The following is a 20939-nucleotide window of genomic DNA, read 5'->3' as shown; positions in this document are numbered from 1 at the left end:
CAATCCTGACCTCCCTGGGGCCCTAAGCAAGATGACATGTGACATTAAAAGTTGAGAAGCGGGGAGGGTTTGCCTAAAATTACATGTCACATAAAATTTGCGGGGGGGGTGCTGCCGACAGTGACATGTCACATTAAAGTTGTTAAAGTTGAGAAGGGGGAGGAGGGGGGTATTCTGCTGTCGGAAATGTCATCTTACAGTAAAGTGAGAAGCGGGGGGGTCCTGACTTCTTACCTCTTCTCCCATGCAGCCAGAAGCCAGTTGAGAATCGGGGTAGGGGGCCGAAAATGACTTCTCACCAGGTGTGGCCTTTAGTAATTTGGGGGGCCCTCCGCATCTTTGCGGGGCCCTAAGCGGCTTGCATAGTGAGCCTATAGGGCGGATCAGCCCTGCTTGCAGTGCACAGTGGATTTGCCTTAGTAAGTCAACCCCATTGTGTCATTTCTCTCTGGTGCTCCGTTCCTCTGTTATCAGCATGAGTCACTTCTGAAAAGTTCTCCTACACATGACATAACATGAGCTAAAAATTTGTGTCGGGAGGTTAGAGTGAGTTTAACAGGGATTTTGTCTTTTCAGACTATAGCTCGGCATGTTCCTTTGTTCCTCTGCCTATGTGGAGGAGGGGTATCCCTTTTCACCAATCAGATCTCACTCTGTGTAATCCCCACCCACCCCTATGTGCTGCTGAAAGAGGAGGAATGATTTTTAACATGATCTGCACTTTGCCAAGAGTGTAGAAAGCTTATGACAGCAAATATACAAGAAAAACGTATGTACTTTAGGATTATTTGTTTCATCTCTGTATATCTTCTGAGGCTGTTCACATTAAGGGGGGGTAAATCTCCCGGAGATCAAGTGGTTAAAAATGTTTTATGCTTCTACATGTGCATTAGAATGATATGATTTTAATTAATACAACATTAAGAAGTCAGTTTTAGCTTTGAAATTATGAGTCAGTAACATGAGTCCTGTATGGATCAGTACTTGTTTCTTATAGTCTAATTTGCTCTATATATCGCTCCCCACCAGAAAAAACTTTTGATGTGATTGTAGATTTGGATATGTCTTCTCTCCTGTGTGAATTGTCTAGTGTTGAGTAAGATGTTCCCTTTGTATAAAGAATTTGTCACAGTTTGAAGATGTAAATGGCCTTTTCTCCCATGTGAATCCTCTGGTATATAGTAACATGGGGCCAAATTCTCAAAAAACCTGCCTAACTTAACTTTCAGCAGTTAAGTTACACAGGCGTTAAATTTCTACCTAAGTGCCCGATCCACAAAGCACTTACCTAGAAATTACACGCCGAGTAACCTAAGTGCCTCCGTCGCAAGGTGGTCGTCTGATCGAGGGGGCGATTCCTATTTAAATGAGGCGCGCTCCCGCGCCGGACGTTCGGCACATGCGTGTGACGTCATTTTTCCCGACGTGCATCGCGCAAACGTACTTTACGCCGGGCTTTGTGTATCGCGACGGGACAATAAAGTTGCGTCGGGTAAAAAACAAAATACACGCCGGGAAAAAAATTCGAAATTTTAAAAAAAACGCGGCGATCGAAAAAAAGGTTTGTTTTTACAAGGTCTAAACAGTTTAGGCCTTGTAAAAGCATCCCTAATTTTACGCATGCAAAACGTAACTTACGCAGAAAACACAAAGCTAAAAAGCTTTGTGGATCTGCCTAAGTACTCATTTGCATACGCAAAGTGGCATTTCGACTCGAAATGCCCCCAGCGGCGGATGCGATACTGCATCCTAAGATCCGACAGTGTAAGTCTCTTACAGATGTCGGATCTTATGCCTATCTTTGGAAAAATCCTTCTGAGGATCGTTTCCAAAGATAGCCACAGGGATACGCAGGCTGAACAGCAGTTCCGCCTGCGTATCTCCTTTGAAGATTTGGCCCATTAGAACTATGTAAGAAGCACTTTCTATAATCTGGTCATTGAAATTATTTCTCTCTTGTGTGAATCCTTTTATGTGTATTAAGAGTAGAACCTTGTGAGAAGCACTTGCCACATTCTGAGCATTTAAATATTTTTTTTCTCCTGTGTGAATTCTCTGGTGTGTAACAAGGTTTTTTTTTTCCATAAACAATTTTTATTGAAAGAAAGTGGAACAACACAATATACAGACAATGAAAGTACATAGACATACGTTCATTCAAGTTTACATGGCCTATTAATATAGCAAAGGTATGTCAGGATTAGCATGTCTGACACAATTCCAATCCCATCATCTAGGACTGTTAAACTGTAGCGATATGGCCGATAATAAAAGCATAGCACAGAATATTTTCTGAGGAAAAGGAAGAGAGAAGAAGAGAAGAAAGGAAGAGAAGAAGAAGAAAAAAAAAGAAAAAAGTGTAACAAGGTTTTGCTTATAAGTGAAGCACATGTCACATTCTGAACATTTAAATGGTTTCTCTCCTGTGTGAATCCTCTTATGCATATTAAGTTTAGAACCTTCTGAGAAGCCCTTTCCACATTCTAAACATTTAAATGATTTCTCTCCGGTGTGAATCCTTTTTATGAAAATTAAAATAAGAATTATCTGAAAAGCACTTGCCACATTCTGAACATTAAAATGTTTTTTCTCCAGTGTGAATTCTCTGGTGTGTAACAAGACTTGACTTGTAAGAAAGGCACATGTCACATTCTGAACATTTGAATGGTCTTTCTCCTGTTTGAATTCTCTTATGCATACTAAGGTGTCCGTTTATGAAGCAGTGAAGAGCGGTGATCCCAGGGATCACCACTGATCACAGCCCATAAACAGTTTATGAAACAGAGATAATCGGGGGAGAAGTGTTTGAATTTGTTCTCCCGCCGATTATCTCTACACACAGTGAAGTCTCATAGACTGACACAGAAACGGACAGTTTATGAAGCTGTGATCTGAGCTCTTCACTGGCGATCTGTGTCAGAATTCACACTCACAGTTTGAAGATGTAAATGGCCTTTTCTCCCATGTGAATCTTCTGGTATATAGTAACATTGGGCCAGATCCTCAAAAGAGATACGACGGCATATCTACTGATACGCCGTTGTATCCCTGTTTCTATCTGTTAAGACCTGCAGTGGTTAAGGTACTGCGGCCTTCTTTCTGTCCCTCAATCGCCGAGCATAAGTGATTATCGCTACCATAGAAGGTAGGGGGATAGTGGAGATGAATGCAGTTTCCAAGATGAATGTTCCCCCCAAACATGAGCCAAGACTTCATGAAGGGTGTCCAGATATACAATAGCTTTAATGAGAGGCAGGTCTTATATACAGCAAAAGGAATACTTGAAGTAATCAGATGAACAATGACAATCTCCTCACACAACATCATACAATGGTTTTACTAATGACCTCTAAGGAAACAGACGTCCTGTCTCCGATGTAATTCACATGTGTTAATTACTGGTCAGTTACCCAGACGAGGTGATGCAGAGCTAAGCTCTTCTCACCTGCTAAACAATAGAGATTCACACAATGAATGCTTCTTGAGAGGCAGACCAAAGTTCATTTACATGACACCGCAGACGATATTATCACAGCAAGCTCTGCCTGGGAGATATTGATATCAGTTAAGGAATAAACCAATTATCTCCAGGCAGAGAGCACCCCAAGTTTCCCAAAAGTTGGAGCACCCCTTTCCACACAAGGTATCCCTACAATTACATATCCCCTGATAGCTCCGATCTGGGGGATCAACATATCCAAATTTCACCCAGATCGGTCCAGGGGTTCTTAAAAAACAAACAGAACCTATGAGAAAGTCCAGAATAAAGTCTATTTTCTTCACACTATCTATGGAACTGATCCACAGAATCAGTTTCCTATAGATAGGCAGAAGATCCGACATGTGTAATTGAATTACACTGTCGGATCTTAAGGATGCAATTCTAGGCTGGCCGCTAGGTGGCGAGGCCATTGCGGCCAGCGTAGAATATGCAAATGAAGACTTACGGCGATCCCCGAACGTTCGGACCGACCCGTCGCTCTAAATCTACGTCGTTTATGTCGAGTTACGCCGCGTAAAACTAGGGCTGAGTCCTATTTGACCATGGTAAGTATGGCCGTTGTTCCCGCGTCGAAATTTAAAACTCTACTTCGTTTGCGTAAGACGTCCGTGAATGGCGCTGGACGCCATTTACATTAACGTCTAAGCAAATGACGCCGGAGCGACGTCAGTTAGCGCAATGCACGTCGGGTAAGTTACCCGACGGAGCATGCGCAGTACGTCCGGCGCGGGAGCGCGCCTAATTTAAATGGGACTCGCCCCATTAGATTAGGAACGCCTTGCGCTGGACGGATTTAAGTTACACCGCTGCAAATTTCCAGGTAAGTGCTTTTTGGATCGGGCACTAACTTGGGAATTTTGCGGCGGTGTAACTTAAATCGGAAAAGTTACGTTGCGCCGGGTTTTTGTGGATCTGGCCCATTAGAACTATGTAAGAAGCACTTTCTACAATCTGATCATTGAAATGATTTCTCTTTTGTGTGAATCCTTTTATGTTTATTAAGAATAGAACCTTGTGAGAAGCACTTGCCACATTCTGAGCATTTAAATGTTTTTTTCTCCTGTGTGAATTCTCTGGTGTGTAACAAGGTTTTTTTTTTTCCATAAACAATTTTTATTGAAAGAAAATGGAACAACACAATATACAGACAAGGAAAGTACATAGACATATGTTCATTCGAGTTTACATGGCCTATTAATATAGCAAAGGTATGTCAGGATTAGCATGTCTGACAAAATTCCAATCCCATCATCTGGGACTGGTAAGCTGTAGCGATATGGCCGATAATAAAAGCATAACACAGAGTATTTTCGGAGGAAAAGGAAGAGAGAAGAAGAAGAGAAGAAAAAAAGAGAAGAAGAATAAAAGAAAAAAGAAAAAAGTGTAACAAGGTTTTTCTTATAAGAGAAGCACTTGTCACATTCTGAACATTTAAATGGTTTCTCTCCTGTGTGAATCCTCTTATGCATATTAAGTTTAGAACCTTCTGAGAAGCCCTTTCCACATTCTAAACATTTAAATGATTTCTCTCCGGTGTGACTCCTTTTATGAAAATTAAAATAAGAATTATCTGAAAAGCACTTGCCACATTCTGAACATTAAAATGTTTTTTCTCCAGTGTGAGTTCTCTGGTGTGTAACAAGACTTGACTTTAAAGAGAAGCACTTGTCACATTCTGAACATTTGAATGGTCTTTCTCCTGTGTGAATTCTCTTATGCATACTAAGTGTAGAACCATCAGAGAAGCACATTTCACACTCTGAACATTGAAATGTTTTTTCTCCTGTGTGATTTCTCTGATGTGTTGTAAGATGAGAACTTTGTGAGAAGCATTTGCCACATTCCAAACAATTAAACGGTTTCTCTCCTGTGTGAATTATCTGGTGTTGTGTAAGTATAGAACTATGTGAGAAGCACTTGCCACATTCTGAACATTTAAATGGTTTCTCTCCTGTGTGAGTCCTCTGGTGTTTAGTAAGATCAGAACTATATGAGAAGCACTTTCCACATTCTGAACACTTAAATGATTTCTCTCCTGTGTGAATCTTCTGGTGTTTAGTAAGAGCAGAACTATATGAGAAGCACTTTCCACATTCTGAACACTTAAATGGTTTCTCTCCTGTGTGAGTCTTCTGGTGTTGAGTAAGATTACTATTTTGTGAGAAGCACTTTCCACATTCTGAACACTTAAATAATTTCTCTCCTGTGTGAATCCTCTGGTGTTTAGTAAGATCAGAACTATGTGAGAAGCACTTTCCACATTCTGAACACTTAAATGATTTCTCTCCTGTGTGAATCTTCTGGTGTTTAGTAAGAACAGAACTATATGAGAAGCACTTTCCACATTCTGAACACTTAAATGGTTTCTCTCCTGTGTGAATTCTCTGGTGTTGTGTAAGTATAGAACTATGTGAGAAGCACTTGCCACATTCTGAACATTTAAATGGTTTCTCTCCTGTGTGAGTCCTCTGATGTTTAGTAAGATCAGAACTATATGAGAAGCACTTTCCACATTCTGAACACTTAAATGGTTTCTCTCCTGTGTGAGTCTTCTGGTGTTGAGTAAGATTACTATTTTCTGAGAAGCACTTTCCACATTCTGAACACTTAAATAGTTTCTCTCCTGTGTGAATCCTCTGGTGTTTAGTAAGATCAGAACTATGTGAGAAGCACTTTCCACATTCTGAACACTTAAATGATTTCTCTCCTGTGTGAATCTTCTGGTGTTTAGTAAGAGCAGAACTATATGAGAAGCACTTTCCACATTCTGAACACTTAAATGGTTTCTCTCCTGTGTGAATCTTCTGATGTTGAGTAAGATTACCATTTTGTGAGAAGCACTTGCCACATTCTGAGCATTTAAATGGTTTCTCTCCTGTGTGAATCTTCTGGTGATTAGTAAGATCAGAAATGTATGAGAAGCACTTTCCACATTCTGAACACTTAAATGGTTTCTCTCCTGTGTGAATCTTCTGGTGTTTAGTAAGAGCAGAACTTAATGAGAAGCACTTTTCACATTCTGAACACTTAAATGGTTTCTCTCCTGTGTGAATCTTCTGGTGTTGAGTAAGACTACCATTTTGTGAGAAGCACTTGCCACATTCTGAACAATTAAACGGTTTCTCTCCTGTGTGAATTCTCAGGTGTTTAGCAAGAAGATCACTTTTTAAGAAGGATTTGTCACATTCTGAACATTTATATGGCCTCTCTCCAGTGTGAATCCTCAGATGAACATTGAGTTTGGACTTAGAAGTAAATATATTCTGGCACTCAGAGCACGGATACAAATTTTCTCCTCTTTGGCTCATCTTGTGTTAATGTCAATCAGTTTAGCTGCGATTTTTTTTCAACAATAGATGTTCAATTTACAGATGAGCTTAGTAATTTACCTATATGAAAAATAAAAAGAGATGTTTACACAGATGTTTACACAGATGTTATTATTACCAACAGACTGAGAAGTATAGCTATAAAACTTTACTGATTTTTAGATTAATAATTAAGCATGCACACTATAGTCCAAAATCCATTCCAGATCCTTCAACACAAAAAAATGATGTGTTGATCATCCCAAAATATTTACCAAACCATCATATATACATGCATCCTGGCTGAACAGGAAAGGGGGGTACAAGTTTGCACCCCCTTCAGAACCTTCTTCCCTCCAGAGGGCTGAAAAATCTGCAGAATTTTTTCAATTGACTTTAGTGACATTGAGGTTCAATATCTCTCAAGTCCAGAACATTTTGGCCTTTTAGGCCTATGTGACTCATCTTGTGTTAATGACAATCAGTTTAGCTGTGATTTATTCAACAATAGGTGTTTGGTTTACAACTGAGCTTAATAATTTACCTATAAGAGAAATAAAAATAGATGTGTAAACAGATGTGTAATATCACCAACAGACTGAGATGTATAGCTATACAACTTTACAGATTTGTGGATTAATAAGTAAAAGTGTACACTATAGTTTATCATTATGGTGACCATAGCGGGATGTTATTTATAATAATGACTAGTCATGATGAGTACTTATGATCCAATTGTCATTAAATCATAACATTTTTTATTTGAAGTATAACTAAAAGCAAAGCTTTTTTTGTTTGTTTTAGAGTGAAGATGGATGGGAAAACTGTTTTAATGCAGTCTTTGCACCTGTTAGGGAAATTCACATTCTCTATTTGTCCTGTCTACCATTATCATTGAAACTGAAAGTAAAAGGAACCCCACATTTTGGGCTGTCCCTAGAAATGTAATGGAGGGGACATTTTCAAATGGGGCACAAGTTCTGGTGACCTGTGGACACCCAAGGAATTCACATAATTTTCTTTATCTACTTACTTGGCTATGGAACAAAACGTAAAGGTAAATCTACCCAATTGGACAAACATGGCAAAAAATAAATTGACAGGAGTTATAACCCTCCCATCCACCAAGTCAACAGGTTTTCAGTTACCTTTATATGTTACAGTGCTACAGCAAGAAAACTGGGGGACTGATCTGTAAACCTCCAGTTTTTTTTCATCTTGTGGGTAAAATGAAAAAAGAATGAATAGATTCTCCATTCCACATAAGCGAGGTGAATGGAGGAATCTGCGTCACTGCAACATTGTATTCTGACAGTGGTGCTCTGCACTGTGAGAATACACTGATCAGCACCTGCAGCCACTGATCACCAAAAGTTTTCCAGCTTGGCCGTTCAACAAAAGTTAATGGGCACAATTCATTTAGCGATATATTGCCACATCCGAGTATGCGGTAAAATAATGCACAGTGTTTTTTTAAAAAAACTGTGTAATTCATAAAGAAACTCTCCTTAAAATCAAGTGTTATATTTTCGAATTCTGCCTCAAATACCGCATGAAACCATGTGGTAAGTTATCGCAAGGATCTCAATTGTGCAAGTGTAAAAGTGTAAGGCAGCCAACAATTTAATCATGGCTGGTGTGGCATGGCTGCTCTGGGTTGAGGGCTCAAGGTACCCTATGAGATAGGGAAAGGGAATAGCCACTCCAGGTGGGAACCCAAACGAACATCCACCATTGCAGACAACTCAGGTGCAGGCAATGCACTTAGCAAAGCAGGAACAAAGATTGTCTCTGGACAGCCACACACTGAACAAATTGTAGCCTTTATTGAAAGAAGTACAGCACTAAAAGTCACAGCAAAGTAAAATAAAATAAAACCCAATTTGTAGTGCTGTCCTTCTTTCAATAAAGGCTACAATTTGTTCAGTGTGCAGCTGTCCCAGTGGCGGCTGGTGCTCAAAATTTTTGGGGGGGGGCGCAAAAAAAACTTGCAGCCTCACTGTGCCCATCACATGCAGCCACTGTGCCATCAAACGCAGCCACTGTGTCACCACTGTGCCATGCAACACAGCAACTGTGCCATCAATTGTCACCACTGTGCCATGCCACCAAATGCAGCCACTGTGCCATCAATTGTCACCACTGTGCCATGCCATCAAACACAGCAACTGTTCCATCAATTGTCACCACTGTACCATGCCATCACATGCAGTCACTGTGCCATCAATTGTCACCACTGTGCCATGCAACACAGTCACTGTGCCATCAATTGTCACCACTGTGCCATGCCATCAAACAGCAACTGTGCCATCAATTGTCACCACTGTGCCATGCCATCAAACGCAGCCACTGTGCCATCAATTGTCACCACTGTGCCATGCAACACAGAAACTGTGCCACCAATTGTCACCACTGTGCCATGCCATCAAACGCAGTCACTGTTCCATCAATTGTCACCACTGTGCCATGCCATCAAACGCAGCCACTGTGCCCCTCAATTGTCACCACTGTGCCCTTTAATTGTCACCACTGTGCACCATGATGCCACTGTGCCTATTGTCACCACTGTGCCCCATGATGCCACTGTGCCCATTGTTACCACTGTGCCCCATGATGCCACTGTGCCAATTGTCACCTCTGTGCCCTTTGTCACCACTGTGCCCCATGATGCCACTGTGCCCATTGTCGCCCCTTTCCCTGTAAAAAGCACTTACCTGAAGCTTCCATGTCCTCCCTTGATGTCTTCTGCCGCTGTGGTGAAGCTTCAGCCAATCAGGTTCCTGATAACCAGAATCCGGGAACCTGATTGGCTGAAATGGCCGTTTGTCTTATGCAAGGACCGCAGATTGCCTGCGCTCTGAGTATAGACATCCGAGAGCCGGAGGGAGGTACTAGAAAAGCCTATCAGAGCCGCTGGCTTTGATAGGAAGTTCCCCCCAGCCAACCAGCTGCCGCTATTCGGGGAACCGGCGTCCCACGTCCGGTTTTATGAATAGACCAGGCAGCTGGCAACCAACAATAACATACATTCGTGCATTTATGCACGAATGTGTGTTATTTGCGAGAGGGGGTGGCGCTGCAGCGCCCTCTATAGACGGCTGCCAGAACTGCGGTTAAAATGTCAAAATGACATTTTAGCCGAATAAAAGTTCTTAAAGGGCCCGTTTTTTTTTGTTTTTTTTGTGACTGTGGGAGGAGGGGCAGCACCCGTGCGTCCCTATGGATGGGCCGCCACTGGGCTGTCCAGAGACAATCTTTGTTCCTGCTACCATATGATATGGGTATACATCGCCATGATTTGTATCTTGAATAAGCGGAACTTCTTCAGGGTATCAGCATCCATGAATTTATCCTGAAATTTCCTAGAAAAGGACCACTAGAGATCTTCTCCTCCTCCTTTTCTGCATTACTTTGAATTCCAGAAGATTGGATTCAAAGGGCTCCATCCTCTGTGCTATGAAATCTCCCAGCCCCCAGAGACAACTTCTGAGTAGAACCAAAATTATACCTACTCCAGCGTGTTCTTTCCTGCCTATTTTTTTTAAATCAATCACTTACCACTAAACCAGGATCTGACCATTATCATAGTTATCGCAAGCTTGGACCAGTACTTATTACTTTTATGCAGTTTCTAACAAACAGTTTTAGTGTTTGCGCTAAACACCGCATACGAACAATAGTGAATTGACATTCTCATTATCACATGTGTTAAGTGGTCAGGTGACCATCATAACGCATGCGATAACCTTTAGTGAATTGTGCCCAATATGTCAATTGACTTCTGTTGAAAAGGAAGGGCTACACACACACATCAAAATTCGACCTCTCCCTGCTGAACTGGCCAAATTTTAATCTGTGCGCACCCACCTTTACAAAGTCCTGCTGAGAAAATGGAAGTTAGATAAGCTGCTGTAAACTAAAGCCTTGTACACACACTTTTATTTTCGGACGACCGAACATCCATTTTTTGTGGCATGCTAGGCTCATGTTGGAAGTGAAGAGGTTACTCACAATACAACATTTTTCGTACGACAAATTACAACGTCAAAAGTGACGTAATGTGTTGAATAGTTTTGTATGTGTTCTTTTGTTTCTAAGCATGCGTAGTAATGCTCTTATGATTTTTCTTCGTACGAAAATCGCACTAATGACACAAAAATTGGATGTTGAGTTCACATCGACAAAAATGTTATAGTCTACATATACAGCTTTTGTCTGAGGAAAAAGTGAAATTGGCTGTCGAAAGCACTGTACTAATGATCTGAAAATCCGCAGGCCGCTCGTCGTACTAATTTTTCAATCCGATTTTCATATTGTGTGTACGGGCCTTTAGTCACTGACTAATTTATAGATTAAATTAGGTACAAGTGAATTAATGATATAGGTTATAGAGTGGACTTGATGGACTTGTGTCTTTTTTCAACCTCACCTACTATGTACTATGTAATGAGGCTGATTTGCTAAGGTAGTTGAGAATTTTGACTTAAAAATGTATGTGAATATTCATTTCAAACATTCCAACAAATATAAAACAAATGCATGCCCTTTATGAATATCTAATCAAGTGCCGATAAGTAAACATGCATTTTCTTTTTAAATGATTGGATAATTGAAGTGAATATTCATTCAATTTATAGAGTAGAGATTCTCAGCTTCTTTAGCAAATACCGGTAAGCCTTTAGCCTTTCTCAACTAAGCCTAAATGTCTTTTTACACATATTTTTAATCATAGAGAGTTAATCAGAGAAGATATTAGAAAAACATGTATATCTAATCACAACAGGTAAAATGCTCTCAATAGAAAAACATCTTTGTATCTAATTTCTGCCTCACTTCCATTCAGATTAAAGTGTATCTAAAACCCAAATTGTATATGTTGCTGCTAACAAGTCTTTCATGTAATTCTTGCATTCATTTTTTCCAGGCTATATTTTTTCCTTTTTTACTTTGTGATATATATTGTGATATATTTGGAACAGTGCAACTATCCTTTATTTTCATTGATCATCCCAGTCATTAGCATTTTAATACTGAGGGGGGATATACAGTATTGGGAAGGATCCTTAAACTAAACAGTATGATAATTGGCTCAATAGATACCAAAAACAACTTAAACAAGGATGTCATTGTGAATGGAAATGCTTAGAAATGTTTTGGTCTTTTCCAAAGATTATTGTTTTATCTGAACACTTGTAGATAAAATATGTATGGCTTCTTAAAAAATATTGCGATATAGGACCCATCCTGTACCCAATTAAGTTGCCCTATGTGAAATTTGAAGAAAAAATAGATTTAGTATAGTGACATACTAAATCTATTTATATACAAACTTTTGAAGAAAAAATAAAGAGCTTACTATTACAAACCTTCTGAACAATCAATTGCTCCACTTCAAATATTCACTTTAAATATTCCAACAAGTATAAAACAAATTCATGTCCATTCTGAATATCGAATAAAGTGCCGATAAAATAGGTAAACATGAATTTTCTTTTTAAATGATTGGATAATTTAAGTGCATATTGATGTAATTTATAAGGTAAAGATTCTCAGCTCCTTTAGAAAATAAGACAAAGCCCCATATACATGATTACATTTTCTGCAGGTTTTTGTCTTCAGATTTACCAAAACCATGTAGTGCAAGGTCCTCCCTGATTGCATACAAATTAAATCTCTTATGCGCGTACACACGACCGTTTTTCGGGTTGTAAAAAATGATGTTGTTTTTTTTTTCATTAAAAACGATCGTGTGTGGGCTCCAGAGCATTTTTCACGACGTTAAAAATGGGCATTAAAAATTTCGAACATGCTCTAATTTTTCACGTTGTCGTTTTTAACGTCTTAAAAATGGTTGTGTGTGGGCTTTAACAACGTGAAAAAAATGTGCATGCTCAGAAGCAAGTTAATAAAGGGAAATTTGCATAATCAGCCCAAAAGGTGGCGCCATTCGAATGGAACTTCCCCTTTATAGTGCCGTCGTACTTTTTTTTTCACGATCATGTGTAGGCAAGGCACTTTTAATGATCGGGTTGAAAAAAACTAGACCATTAAAAACGTCATTATTTTTACAACCCAAAAAACAGTCGTGTGCACGCGGCATTAAGGTTTGACCTTAAAAAAATTGTTTTTGTAGAGTTTCTTGGAGCGTTTTCCAGCAGAAATGTTCCTAACTGCTTCTACAAGCTCCTAACTGCTTCTAAAAGCTAGTAAACTAAGTTTCCATGCACACTGGGCTTAAGAAAAAGTCTGTTCTCGCATGCGCGGCGTGACGCTGATGGGACGTGCCTAGTCACAGCTCCGCCACACCCGGTCACTCAGAAGCCGTTTCCCCAGGGCCACAACCCTCGTTTTAAGAAAAAAACCATCAGCACCCCTGTGGGAAAGCGGGGTGCATGCCTGGCAACCAAAAAAAAAAATCGAAACCAGCAGCATTCGCTGACAAACTTCCTCCTGGACATGGAGCAGAGATCAGGGAAGAAATCCCAAAATGGCGCCGGCAGCAGCGTGTGGGGAGAGGATGAACTCGTCTCACAGCCTCCCAAAAGTTTGGAAAATCGTGAGTACAACTCCCCTCTCTCTAAGGCTGACTTGGATGAGAGTCTCTCACACATTTTTGATAAGCTGGTAGATAAAATTGAGAGGGAGGTACACAAATCCACCGCTGCATTGTCCCATGAGATAGCCAGCATAGGGGGCCGCACGGATCTCCTAGAGACAAAACATGACGAACTCTCCCTGGCACATAACGACCTGAGAAAGGACTATGAAAATTTAGCAGATAACTTTGCGTTCATGCAGGCCCAGGTCGAAGATTTGGACAATCGCAATCGCCGCCAGAACATAAGAATACGTGGTATTCCAGAATCTACTACAGATCTATTACCAGCAGTGTCCAAAGTATTTCATGGTCTCCTACCAGAAAAGCAGATTTCAGCATTTGCCTGCGATAGGATACACAGGGCCCTCCGTCCCAAACCCCCCCCTGAAAATCCCCCTAGAGACATCATTATGTGCATGAAGGATTTCCTTGTAAAAGAAGACATCATGCGTGCTTCCAGGAATTCCCCCAACATTTCCTTTGAAGGGAAACGCATACAAATCTACCCAGACATCTCCCCTGCTACATTAGACAGAAGACGCAGGATGAAGGAGGTTACCTCGGTCCTACAATCTGCTAGGATAAAGTACAGATGGGGATTCCCCTTCAAACTAACTATCCCCCACAACGGATCCACGTACACAGTTTATAATGTAATAGAAGGAAAGGAACTCCTGATTAAGCTGGGCCTCTTGCCCCCTGAACCTCACCCACGGCTCCCTTCCACTCCAAGGCCCTCACCTATTTGGTCTACCCCTTCCAACAGGCGCAGCCAGAGAGATCAAAGGAGACTTTTCAACCCCCATCAGAACTAACCCATGTTAACTTTGAATGGATGCTTCATGTTATTATACCATCTGTTCTGAAGGTATGACTTTATTTTCTAAATTGTTTACTCCTGGAATTCGACCTCACTCTGCATGGAGTGCAGACAACTTTAATTTGATGGCTCTGTGCGGATTATGCGGGAGTGGGTGAGACATCATAGATTTACATATGTCTAACCCCCATGATTATACTGACATATGGCATCACCCAGTTAAGTCTCAATATATGGACTGGAAATTCTCTGACACAGCTCACTGAAGCTCAGTGAAGCATATTACCAGCTGCTAGGTATGATAAGGGAACACTTCAAGTCATAGTACTGTCTGCCCTGTATGCGTCTTACCTGTCAGAGGCTTCTAGACATCTAGGCTGGGAAGTCACTCATACAGCTCATTGAAACACACTACCAGCTCCCATATATAGTAATGGGACACTTCAAGTCACTGTATTGTCTGCACTATAATCTTTTTTACATGCCAGGTGCCTACTCCTTCAGTATGATTCTTCCCTATACCCTAGCACCCAGGTTGATCGGAATTTAATACCACATTTGGATTCTACAGAAAAAGGATGGACTCCCTAGACTTTCCTATCCTGATCCCCAGTCTCTGTGTTGCATTTTCATGTGTTTCATGTGTGTCTCTCCCCCCCCTGCTGGTCAATCGGGGATACTGCCCACAGGTTCATACCCATCATTTGCTCTCATTCAATTACCATGAAGATGTTGTTAACCTTACAGGCCATGTTCTTTAACCTTAATAATGTTATATGTTGTTGTTCTACGTTGCTAACAGTCATGCACTAATATGATGATTCTTTGCAGTTTAAATTGCCTTCTTTGACCGGGTGCGTCCACCGTCGCTGGATTGACCCCACCCCTGCCTCGGTCCTCGTCTAGACTTCCATCACTGATGGTCTGGCTAGGCCTGACGCAGGAAAAGGACTTTTTTTTCTTGTTGTCCTTCATATTGTTTTTCTCGTTTATTTTTTTTTCTTCATTGATACTATATTCATCCAGGTTAGATGGGTCTCCACCTGTCATGATATTCCTGGATGGCACCACGAGTGCTATCTCCTATTATTCTCTATTTAAAAAGTTGAATGTGTTTCTTACGAGCATAGAGTATAAGTATTTTTGTTCCTCCTCACCTATAGGTATACGCAACCAACATGTTTTATATATTTATGCTTTCTACAAACCAATGTATGTAACAATTACACTAACTCCATATAAACACTTCTTGGGTTTACTTCGCCTACAGCACACCAATAGAAAGACTGATTCAATACATGTCTACTTGACTCAATCTGAAATATTTCTATACCGGCAGATTCTTAACTTATCTGTTGTTCTGCTGATAGTCTACTTTAAATCCAGTCATGGGTCTTAGATTTCTCTCACACAATACAAATGGGTTTAATTCCCCCAACAAACGCAAAAAGGTTTTTCAACAATACAAAAAGCTAGGGGCTGACATTATTCTTCTCCAGGAGACTCACTTTGCATCCTCTAATCACCCCAAATATTTTCACAAATCCTACAATCAGACATATTTTACCACATATAATAACAAAACTAGGGGCGTCGCCATTTTTATTCGCAACTCAATAATCTTTGATATACAGCACGTATTTAGAGATCCTGAGAGTAGATTTATCATACTCAAGGGAACTATCAATAACAGGGAGATCACCATAGAATCTGTTTACGCTCCGAATGATACACACACCTCCTTTTTCCTCAATTTTTTTGAGACTCTAGATAGATACCACTCACCCCACATATTGATAAGTGGAGATTTTAATCTGGCTGCTCACCCAATCCTCGATAGGAGTAATGTATCCCCACATACGAAATCATTTTCTAAAACCATTAATCGCCTGATCAACAAAACACAACTACTAGACACTTGGAGAGCTCATAACACTGGTATCAGGGCCTATACCCACTATTCACACCCGCACGACTGTTACGCCAGGCTTGACTACCTATTCTCTACCCCCATTCTCCTAGCCAATTCTACACAGGCTCAAATTCATCCCTGCCCATGGTCAGATCATAATATCTGTACTTTCACCACCTCATATATTGGCTTAGCCCCCTCCCCATTCAACTGGCGCCTCAATGACTCTCTTCTAACCAACTCCTCTTGCAAGTCTACTATTTCCACACACATAGAAAACTATTTCACAGACAACATCAATGATGAAACCCCACCCACCTCAATATGGGTCGCTCATAAAGCGGTCCTGAGAGGCCATATTATTAGTTTAGCAGCATCAAAAAACAAAAAAAGACAGGCAGACATTAAACGTCTTACCAATGAACTCCACCATCTATACATTAAATTACATCACAATGTTAATCCTATTATCACTCAACAAATACAAGATAAACGAAAATCCCTAGATTTACTCCTTTCCACCAATGTAGAAAAATCACTTAGATTTTCCAAAGCTAAATATATGCTACATTGTAACTCTCACTCAGCAATGTTCGCAAGAAAACTCAAACAAGACAGTAACCCCACCCATACATATAAACTTAGAAACAATAATGGTAACTTAATCTCCCACCCGCAAAAAGTAATGGAAATATTCACCTCCTTCTATAGAGACCTTATGTCAGATCCCAACACTCCCCCAGGTTTAGCCGCCAAATCATGGCTGGACAGTCTCAATCTCCCTTCCCTAAAACAAGAAAGCTTAGACTCTCTTAATTCCCCATGTACTATTGAGGAAATCACATCTATCATTAAATCTCTTAAACCCTCTACAGAGCCTGGCCCTGATGGTTACACTTCCTTGTACTATAAAAAATACGCCCCCCTTCTTGCCCCTCATTTAAAAAACCTATTCAACCACATACTAGAAGGTAACTCCTTCCCAAAGGAAATGCTATTGGCCAACCTTTCCCTTATCCCCAAACCCAATAAGGACCATTCACTCCCCCAAAATTTCCGACCAATTTCGGTCCTAAATAATGATCTCAAGATCTTTGGCAGGATCCTGGCAGATAGACTTGCTAGGGTGATTTCTCCATTAGTGCACATAGACCAATCAGGTTTCATCCCCAATAGGCAGATCACAGATAATATCAGGCTTGTTACCAACATTATCCAGGATGCAAATCTCCATGCTCGCCAAACATGTCTCCTTAGCCTTGATATTCACAAGGCGTTCGACAGCGTCAGCTGGACTTACCTAAATTATTTACTACCCAGATTTGGAATCTCTGGAGCATTTTTGCAGGGGTTTAACGCTCTTTATAGCTCCCCACAAACACGCATCCGTCTACCTGGTATCAACTCTGACTTCTTCCCCCTGGGCAGAGGAACAAGACAGGGCTGCCCATTATCCCCACTCCTCTTCGCCCTAGCTATGGAGCCACTTGCCCAAGCTATTAGAGCTAACCCAGACATAAAGGGCTATGCTAAAGAGCATCAGGAACATAAAATTAGTCTGTATGCTGACGATGCACTGATATATATTACAAATCCCCATACCTCCCTACCCGTGCTACTTAAAGTTCTAGAACTCTTCCACAAAGTATCCGGACTCAAAATCAATCTAAGCAAGTGCTCCGCTCTACCTATCAACATCCCCCCAGACTCACTCACTCTTCTCCAAACCAACTTCCCCTTCACATGGATCTCATCCTCAATCAAATATTTAGGTGTCAACATCACCCCACTTCATAATGGTCTATTTAAGGCCAACTACACCCCCTTGTTCGCACGCATTACCACCCTCCTGAATGCCTGGTCCAAATATCATATTTCATTTTTGGGCAAAGTTTGTGCAATTAAGATGAATATACTCCCCAAATTATTATATTATTTTCGTACCATACCAATTAATGTCCCTAAATCTAAACTCGAAGCACTACAGAGAATCATTAACAAATTTATATGGGCAGACAAGAAACCGAGATACAGCTACGCTTTGCAATATAGATCTCAATCCAAGGGTGGTTTGGGTCTTCCCAACTTATGGAAATATTTCCTAGCCGCACGTCTCTCCCAGATCTCCCAATGGTTCTCCCCAACTAAAAATATCCCCTGGATTAGCTTTGAGACCTCATCCATACAACCGTTGCACCTACAGGGGATTCTTTGGTCCAAATATGTTCTTTACCGAGACCTCATTAAACGCAATGTTATAGTAGCTCATGCCTTCAAACTCTGGCAAACCTCCAGAGACATTTTTCCACTGGCTTCAGAAGTCTCTCCACTCACATCATTTTTAGGTGACCCTAGATTACCCCTTGCATATACAAACAGTCATCTGTTTTCCGCCTGGATTGATAGGGGACTAACATCTCTGGGTTCGCTGCAGTCCAAGTGGTCCTTTAGATCTTTTGATTCCTTCCAAAAGGATTATAACTTCCCCTCTTCAGAATCTGAAAGATATCTGCTGATCAAATCTTTTTTTCGCTCGCACTTCTCACTTTCCACAAATCCTAACATCACGATATTCGAGAGAATATGTAAATCTACATCCAGAGACAAAGGCATGATCTCTAAATTCTATAATTTCCTTAATGACTTCTCTGCCCCAGAAAAATCACATCCCATGATCCAATGGGAAACAGAATTAGATTTCACCCTCTCGCCTGACACTTGGCACTCCATGTCGGAAAACCTCCGTAAAAGCAATAAAGCGGTATCCTTTAGAGAGACACCCACAAAGCTATTTACAAGGTGGTATCTCACACCATCAAAAATCCATACCTTCTACCCATCAGTATCCCCTAATTGCTTCAGGGGCTGCCAAACAGACGGTACTTTACTCCACACATTCTGGAGCTGCCCACGTCTCTCACAAATCTGGCTGGAAGCAGCTCGCAGACTTGAAACCTCTTCCAAACACAAGATTGCCCTCACGCCACAAATCTGCCTCCTATATGGTAATGCCCCAAACATCCCACCCCCATGCACCAGACTCCTCCACTCACTTTGTAGCTCGGTGCAATGGATGATAGCACTTAACTGGAGGTCTGGGGAATTAGTATGGTCACAGGTTCTTGATAGAATGGAGCTATTGAAGCTTTCAGAGAGAATATTTCACACAATTAACGATAGCCTTCACATCTTTGAAGACAAGTGGTCGTACTGGTAATTCTCTGTGGTTGCTTCCAATATTGTGATATACTCTCAATTTCTAAAATAATGTTACCATGATCATTTTGAATGTACTCAGGAATATTCAATGCAAAATTGTTCACATGTTGCTTTAATATTTGTATGCCTTCAAAAAATGTTGTACTTTATATCTTTACCTATGCTTGTACTACAATATACTACTCAATAAACTTTTGTAAACAAAAAAGAAAAAGTCTGTTCTCTTGGCAGTAAAATCACTCATATAGAGCATTTTTGTACAAAGTTTAGATGAGTTTTGGAGAGTTTTATGTTTTTTTCTGCCAGTAAGCTCCAATCAGAAACACGAACCAGAAGGTTTTTTTTCCTGCCTCTCAGGCTCCATGCACACTGGGCTTTAAAAAATTCCTGTTCTCTCCAGAGTAAAAAGTGCTCATATTTAGCATTTTTTGTACAAAGTTTAGACAAGTTTAGGAGAGTTTAACATTTTTTCTGCATCCAATCTCTAATCAGAAATGCGAATGAGAAGGTTTTTTTTCTGCTTCTAAACGTTAAACTCAAAATATGCTCCTTGATATCCTAATGTACATGGACACATAGGATAACATTGATCTGCTTCTACAGGCAAAACACAAAACCAATTTGCATGAAGTCTAACACCTTTTTTTAGCTTTTTTCCAAAAAAATAATCTTTATGTACAGCAAAAATGCTAATGCTCCTAACTTATCCTAAAAGCTTCTAAATGCTCCTAAAACTACTAAAATGCTACTAGAAGCTGGAACAAAAATGATATTATCAGCATTTTTCATCCAGCATTTTTCTGGAATTTTTTTAGCTTATAGTGTGCATGGAGTCTAAATGTTTTTCACACATAATTTGTAATCTTATAGAGTTAATCAGAGTAGATCTTAGAAAAATATATATAGCTCATGACATCATGACTACAGTATACTTGTCATGGTCAGATCTATTTCCCAGAAGAATTCTATTTTGTGAGAGACAAACTAAATAATAAAAAAACTAACAAGTCTTTCATGTAATTCTTGCATTCATTTTTTGCAGGCTATTTTTTTTTATGGGAATTGTAGTTCCCGAACAACTGGGAGGCCATAGTTTTGAGACCCCCAACCTAGATTGTGTACTTTTGGACTATTGCACACATTCCCCTCTGCTCATCTCCATAATACATGCATTATAAGAGCAATAATGAAAAATGTAAAAACAAAAGCAAAACAAATATTTTGTTGGATAGAATATATTATAATAATCCCCAAAAATCAAGAAAAAGAAACCTAGTGATACCTATATATACACCAGATCAGTACATGAGAATAAAACTCCTCAGCAGGGCCACAGAGAACAATACAAAGTCTCAAAGACTTTCATCCTACCTCCCCTATTAAAGAATGTAATTCTCCGGAGATAAACCTTGAACACTAAATATCAAACAATAACCAAATTCAAATGCAAATGATGAACAAGGGTAATGTACACAATTAGTGCAACATTTGCTTGAAAATAAAATAAAATAAGTCTTTAACACATTCAAGCTGAAATACATTTGTCAAAGTAACAAGACATGTGAACGAGTAAATTATTT

At 40.2% G+C, this 20939-nt stretch overlaps 1 protein-coding gene across 1 annotated transcript in view; it reads right to left on the bottom strand.

Moving 5' to 3' along the window:
* Positions 1-6810, bottom strand: part of LOC120930554 (zinc finger protein 91-like) — a 34541-nt gene extending 27731 nt beyond the window's left edge. Inside the window, 2 exon segments of the mRNA XM_040341730.1 lie at positions 485-496; positions 4916-6810. Coding sequence (XP_040197664.1) covers positions 485-496; positions 4916-6810 — 1907 coding nt within the window.
* Between the last annotated feature and the right edge of the window lie 14129 nt (positions 6811-20939).

This window comes from Rana temporaria, chromosome 3 (assembly GCF_905171775.1).
Source record: "Rana temporaria chromosome 3, aRanTem1.1, whole genome shotgun sequence".
Classification (NCBI taxonomy): domain Eukaryota; kingdom Metazoa; phylum Chordata; class Amphibia; order Anura; family Ranidae; genus Rana; species Rana temporaria.
Note: the sequence above shows the minus strand (reverse complement) of the source record. Positions and strands in the feature narration are given on the sequence as shown.